General features: G+C 47.7%; 1 protein-coding gene across 4 annotated transcripts in view; it reads left to right on the top strand.

Moving 5' to 3' along the window:
• Positions 1 to 1,081: 1,081 nt before the first annotated feature.
• The window catches only part of cdk6 (cyclin-dependent kinase 6), a 37,747-nt gene continuing 31,774 nt past the window's right edge, over positions 1,082 to 7,054 (top strand). Inside the window, exons 1-2 of one of the 4 annotated variants that reach the window (XM_037093214.1) lie at positions 1,082 to 3,173; positions 4,341 to 4,692. In XM_037093214.1, the coding sequence (XP_036949109.1) occupies positions 4,469 to 4,692 (224 nt within the window). In that variant the 5' untranslated portion in view covers positions 1,082 to 3,173; positions 4,341 to 4,468. The other 3 variants (XM_037093210.1, XM_037093213.1, XM_037093211.1) reach the window with 3 other exon arrangements.

The following is a 7,054-nucleotide window of genomic DNA, read 5'->3' as shown; positions in this document are numbered from 1 at the left end:
AATCAAAAAAATGTATGAATTGAATTGCAGCTTCATCTTTTAGTGCCTTGAATAAACTAATAAGGAAATGCAAAAGTTTGTTCTCTGATTACCAGATTTAGAAGCTTTTAACCCCCCAAACAAACTCCCAGAGAGGACTAAGAGCCCCGAGCAGCAGGGTTGCTCTCGCAGCTGTAATGCTTGGTTTCTCCCCTGATATTTGATTCCTTATCTGGTCTTACTTGAACCTAAAGAATGTGCAGTTCCGCCTCAAACACCTTGCACTGTTTTATCACAGCAACATTCAAGTATGCAGAAAGTGCTGAGCTGTCCAAACCTGATGCTCTCCCTATACAACCAGCTCAGTGTCAGAGATGTGAAAACGTCGGCTAGGATACAAACCGTCACACCGTCTCTTCACGATCATCTCGGGGTGAAATGCTGAGACTCCAGTTTCCCTCTGCAGGAGCTGGTGCTGTGTGAATGTTAAAGTTCTGATAAGCAGCTTCAGAGCTACATTCAATTTCACACATTACAGTGTGCTAACAGGCCCTGAGCAGCACCGCTGCACATGTGATAACAGAAGTTTAAAGACTCTTTTGGCTGCAGAGGAAGCAACATGTAATCTGATCAACTGCCTCCAATGACATCACGCAGCACCTGTTGCCTTGTGGGTAATGTAGGCAGCGGGTTTTGAAAAGACAGCAGGTGTGGCTCTGCTGTATCCATTCTCATCAAGTGTTTTCAAACTGTCCAGAGAGAGTCCAACTAAGCTCATCCAGTGGACTTTTCAAAGCCTGGTGCCTACATTACCCACAATGCAACAGTTACTGAGTGACATCACCGAGTACACACAGCTTCCTCTGGAGCCACGAAGCCTTCATACATGTTCTTCACATCTTCACTCCCCAAAACACTTTAAACACAGTTTTTTTTCAGGAGAACTTTGAATGCAGAACCAGAACTTTTACTGGATTCATTTTAAAGTATCTGAATATTTCTTCCAGCACTAACCAGCACATCATGCACGTCTGTACTAAAAACCAACAGCACACAGCTGAAACAAAACACCTTTATTCAACAGCATCCAGGTAAATTCACAGCTGGTCACCACGAGCGCATCACGAGTAAATGTTCATGTCTGAAAATCAAAGAAGGACCGGTCACTGTTCGCTGCGACTGGTTCTTTTCAAAGTACAAAGTAAGTCATGACTTTCCTGAAGTGAGTCAGTAATTATAAATGTAATGAAAAGTGTATAAAGACTTATTAGACCAGCGAAAGCAGAACCTGAATATTTTCATCTTTGATTTCAGCCTCTGAACTGTCGGTACAGTGGACTGTTGTTCATACAGCAAGCAGAACTTTGGAAAAAGTAAATAATTAAACATTATATTCTGACCGTGCTGATCCCAGAACAGGATGTTCTCAACTGAACCACCCTGTTCCTCGTTACAAACACCAGCACGAGTCCCATGAAGGTGAACACCTGACAAACACACCGTGGAAACTGAAGAAAGAAAGTTTATGTGTCAGGTAACAACTCATTATTAATCACTGCTGCAGAATGTGTGTGTGTGTGTGTGTGTGTGTGTGTGTGTGTGTGTGTGTGTGTGTGTGATCTCTACACAACAGACCTAATTGGTTTGTTCTCCAGCCAGATAACAAGTATGCATGCTGATGTATTCAACCTGCCGATGGCTCTCAGAGCTGATTTCACATGAACAATGATGACGGGAAAATGTAAATGGCCACATTTACAGTAATTGGTCTGGGACACTTTGTCTGCATTGTGTGTTTTGTGATGCAAATGGTTTAATTGAGGGGTTTGCCTGTAAAGTTGTGCAGGGGAGACATACATACATACTTCCATGTCATTACCTCCCCCAACTTCACCTTCTCAATGGAAACGCAGCACCGGGGGAATGTCTGTCCTCTGATCTCTGATGCACGCCTTCTCAATGAAGTTATGATAATAGCGTTGGGTTACACGCCTGTAATTGGCTATTCATTGGAATAATCTGACATCAAGTCTCGTCATGTCTGAACCGTGTCCAGAAGAAAGGAGACGGGGAAAATGTGGAATGAAAACTTTAAGAGATAGTTTGAAGAACAGAAGATGATGCTTGAAATGTTCGAGGCATTTAAAATAAAATCAAAATAAACTAATTAAAGAAAGAAATGATAAATATTAATATGATAGAAAAAAGCTCAAATATATTCATGTTATTTCTGTGGGATAAAATATATCAAAGTGATGAGTTTTAGGTTTTTAATAAAACTTAACAAATATTTATGATACTTTTATTAACATAATAACTGTAAATACATTTTAATTAACCAATTTGTATTTATTTTTTAACAGTTCTGTTCAAATATTTAAAAGAAGTTTACAGACATATTCATTTATTCTTTTTTAAAAATAAAAATCAAGTTTCCTAATTCCACATAAGTTTCTGTAATAATCAGATGTATACCCGTGGTGATGATGATGATGATGATGATGATGAGTTCCGTGTTAGTCTAGGTGAGGTCAGTTCACCCACATGGCCTTCACGCCTGTTCCCGGGCACGGAGCCTCGCAAACGACCACCCGAGCAGAGGAGCCCCCCCCCCCGCCACAGATCAGGCCCCCGGGCCTTGAACCTGACCCCTCCGGACCATCTAGGGCGAGCTTGTCACATCGCATCCCCGCTGGCGCATTGTTGCCGCGGGGGCTGCTGGGCGGCCCGGGGGAGACAGATAGTGTGGCCGTCCATCCAGTCACCCTCCTCTCCCCTCTGTGCAGAGCCCCGCGGCGCTCCCGGGGCTGACACGGGAGACAAAACCCGCCGAGAGGGCTGTGAATGGTGGAGCACCGAGGAGGCCGAGGGAGAGCAAAAAGGAGGCGGTGAGCCTTTGTAGTCGGGGAGGAATGCGGAAATGTCCCCGCTCCGTGTCAAACCTCTCTGAAGGGGGTCAGGCCACATTCAGCCGGCGTGGGAAAGCCAGCAGAGCCGGAGCTCACACAGGCGAGCGGGGCCGCGGCTGCAGAGGCCTGCCGGGATATATGGAGGAGAAAAAAGAGGAGGAAGAAAGGAGAGAGTCCAAAGAGAGCGTGGTTTCGGAGGCTGTATCACGCGTTTGCCTTTGTCCTCTGACCCCCCCATCCTACACCCTCTCCGCCTCCACCCGCAGAGCTGCAGTGAGAGTGTGTGTGAGTTTTCGTTCAGCCCCCCTCCACCTCCTCCTCCTCCTCCTCCTCCTCCTCCGCCTCCTCCACCAGCACCACCTCACCCCCTCCTCCTCCTCCTCCCTCGTTTGAGTGTCTCTCCTTGGGCTGGTGCAGTCTGAGGGATGGGGGGTTAGAGCCTGCACCGTCCAACTACCTGTGTGGCCCCCGCATGGAGGACAGTGGACAGGGGATGCGTTCGATGCAGGACATTTTTGTCGGAGAAACGAACGCCTCCTCCGCGTTTTATCGGACATGCCGACGTCACGACCTTTTTATTGACAACATAAAGCAAGGTAAACACGGACACGGTGTGGATATGTGTGCAGAATGTGTGTGTGGGCTCAGAAAGCTGCTTTAGTCTCAGGTAACACTTTAAAACACGAGCCGAGCGTTTTCCGACACGCTGCAGTTTATTCTAGCGCGCCTGTGAGCGTCCGCGCACAATTAAATAAGAAAAAATGAAAAGAAGGCAGCCAGGCCCGAGGAATCGTCCCCACAACCCGGCCGGGGCTTTGTTCCACACATTTCCACGGGTTTGAGGGAGGGAAGTGCAGCCGTGGAGGGTTTAATGGACTGTTGCTGAGGGAAGTTCAGACAATGCGATCAGCACACAGCCACGTGCTCCACAAGTTGGTGTCGCCTCCAACACTTCGATAGAAGAAGGCAGGAGGCTGCTAGCTGCTCGGGGGGGATCGCTGCTCCACACAGGCCGGGGGGCAGCTTGGTGCCGTGATGTTTGCGAGCTCTCTTTAAATGATCTGCTTTAATTTCCTTCTAACAGCCCAGAGACAGTCAGGCAGGCAGGCAGGCAGGCAGGCAGGAGCGGGGCTCAGCGCTGCATGTGGACGCAGCCTGTTGAATGTGCGACAGTTTATTTACTGCACGGCTCGCTTTAAAAAGAAAGGAAAAGAAGCTAAATGTGGTTAATGTGAATGATTTGGCCGTCAGTCGTGTGTGTTAGTGGAGGAGGACATGCGCTGCTGTGCGTAACAGGAGGAGGAGGAGTGGAAGTCGGGACGCAGCGGGGCTCTGGTGTTGATAGTCGGAATAAAACATGATGACAGTCCTGTTGTTGCCTACCTGGAGCACAGTTTGAGCAAATCTGACAAAGATGGTGTCTTCCTCCACCTGTGTCTCCCTGTCATCCAGGCATTGCATGTGCCAGCTTTCTCCTGTGAGTATGGCTCTGTGAGGCTCTCTGGCTCGTCACCCTCGCCGGGATTCCCCCCGCAATACTTTCACCAAGACACCAGAGAGAGAGAGAGGAATCAGCAAACATGGACAAAGAGAGTGCAAGTACTCAGTATGAGCCTGTGGCCGAGATCGGAGAAGGAGCGTACGGGAAAGTGTACAAGGCGAGAGACCTGAAGAACGGTGGACGGTTCGTAGCCCTGAAAAGAGTTCGAGTCCAGACGGAGGAAGAGGGGATGCCTCTGTCAACCATCCGGGAGGTGGCGGTACTGAGGCAGCTGGAGGCCTTCGAGCACCCCAATGTTGTCAGGTAAGTGCTGGGGAGGTGTGTGTGTGTGTGTGTGTGTGTGTGTGTGTGTGTGTGCATCAGACAGACTACTTCCTCTCTGATGGTCTGAGGTGGAACCATGCCACCTCCATCATGTGTCCGTCAGCAGAGCAGCACTCACACGTCCACTGTCCTGTGAGCTGAACCTCAGGTGAGCTCTGAGAGCACCTGTCGCTGTCTCTACTGTCACGTGCGCTGTTAGTTTCCCCGGCGGTTTGAGACCCGCTTCACTCCTGGTCCAGCTCGTGCACGCTCCTCTGAACAGTGTTAGAACATAAAGACGCATCAGTGCACGGCTGGCCTGCAGACATCATCTCGAGAATATAACCTCCAGAATCAACCAGGTAGAAAAGTCTTCTGGGTGCTCAGACGCCGGCTCTCATACCTTTTTAATTATTTTGTATATTTTCCACTATTGTTATTGTTTTTTAAAATACTTCTGTCCTTTTGCTGCCGTGGCAAACACATTTCCCCGTTTGTGGGACAGTAAAGGGATTCTGCTTCAACAGGTAATGATGATAATAAATCAATGAATATTATAAACAATGTGAGTATCTGTGAATACGTTTTCTAAACTGAAGGTTTGTTTCCTGGTAAGTTACGCTGGGCTGCAGATAACTTTTATAATAACTGACTGATTAATTTTTCAATTGATCGTTGGTCTATAAAAAGCTGAACGACATCCTGCGGTTTGTTTCACTCAAACCACCGAATATATTCAGGAAACAAGCAGTATTTGATCAATTCTATCCCGTCGATTCTCATAATTAATCATAATCAATTCTCTTAGAATTAAAATCAATCCACACAAAAAACAATAAAAGTTAAAGCTTCAGAGTGATCGCTCAGTTTATCTCTGTGGAGCGATAATGTGAACACCCCTTCTGATTTTAGATATGGAGTTGTATTTTAAAATAACGATAGAAATCCTTTAAACCCGTCCCAGGTCGATGCGTTCTGCGCGTGCTTCATGTTGGAACGGGCCCATCATGGCTCCCGTGTGTCAGAGTGCTGTTCACCTTCACTCTCACATCTCAGTTACTGTAAGTCAAGCGTATGTCATCGTAAATAGCAACAATGGCGTGTTACATAAAGCTTGTTTGCTCTCAGTCTGTGTTCTGCACACGCAGGACGTTTCCTTTCAGTTTTGTAATGAATTGTTCAGTCAGAGGTCAGCAGTCAGATCCTGCGTCATGTGTTGGCAGCAGCCGAGCTCCGACCTTGGTGCTGGTTTTATTATGGAATATTGAGTGCTTTGGGACTGGAGGGGAAGTTCTAGATGAACGTTTCAGAAGCACAGCCGGTGCCATTGTGCCTCTAACAATAATTCCCCAGCGTATGGATGAATAATGGTGGATAATGGTTTTCTCTTAATGGGAGCACAGTGAAGTCTGGGAGACAAAGACGTCAGCAGGCTTCTACTTTTTATTACATGAGTTTTATTCAGTGCTGTGAGTTGTGCTGCGCTGCTGTGCACGCTTCACTTTTTGTTGCATTAAATCAGTTTGAGAGTGCAAACCATCAGCTCACTGACCGATCAGACCAGCCTCACTATCCTCTACCAGCTCAAGCCAGGCAGGGTGCATTGTGGGCCTTCTGTGTGACTCCAGGCAACCCCTGGATGTTTGTAATGAGGCCCATTATTCATTCCATATGTTCAGTGTCTGCTGAGAGCCTCCATTGTAGCCCAACAATCGAGCTGTGAGGGGCGTTTAACCCCAGCGCTTCAACAGGAGGGCGCCGTCCGCTCTGACATCATGCACAGCAGTGATACCTTGAGTGAATCGGCCCTCGCTCGCTGACTCCAGCACGCCCAGGTCTGCTGATGACGAGGTGTTGGCATGGCTGCATCTCGACCTGCTGGATAGGAATGAAAGAGTTGTAGAGAGGAAACGAAGCCACCGCTTTCTGTTTGCAGCCTGCAGAGTTAAATGACTTCACACATGGCACTCACAGCTCGGCTCATTCACATGGACTTAAAGATGAATACCTTCACAGCTGATGCGATTAAAGTATCCCATTACTTTTTAACTCGCACTATCGACGTGACACGTCTGACGGAGATCCTCGATGGATCCCGTCGCCTCCTGTGTCGCTGTGAGCTGCCGCTGCCTCTGCAGCAGCTACAGAGTCCACTCGACTTCCCAGAGAGCATCAGGAGTTGTCATAGTGCCGCTGGAGGAATGCTGCTTGTGGTCCCCAGCTCTTTGAAGAGGACATACTGGATAGCTTTTTTCAGCTTTTCACAGAAGCCTGCCTTTGGCAGGTCTGTCGACATAATCTGGATTCTTGGTCTAGTTTGTTGCCTAGTGAAACACAACCATAAACGCTGGTGTTTGGGCCT

This window comes from Acanthopagrus latus, chromosome 3 (assembly GCF_904848185.1).
Source record: "Acanthopagrus latus isolate v.2019 chromosome 3, fAcaLat1.1, whole genome shotgun sequence".
NCBI lineage: Eukaryota > Metazoa > Chordata > Actinopteri > Spariformes > Sparidae > Acanthopagrus > Acanthopagrus latus.
Note: the sequence above shows the minus strand (reverse complement) of the source record. Positions and strands in the feature narration are given on the sequence as shown.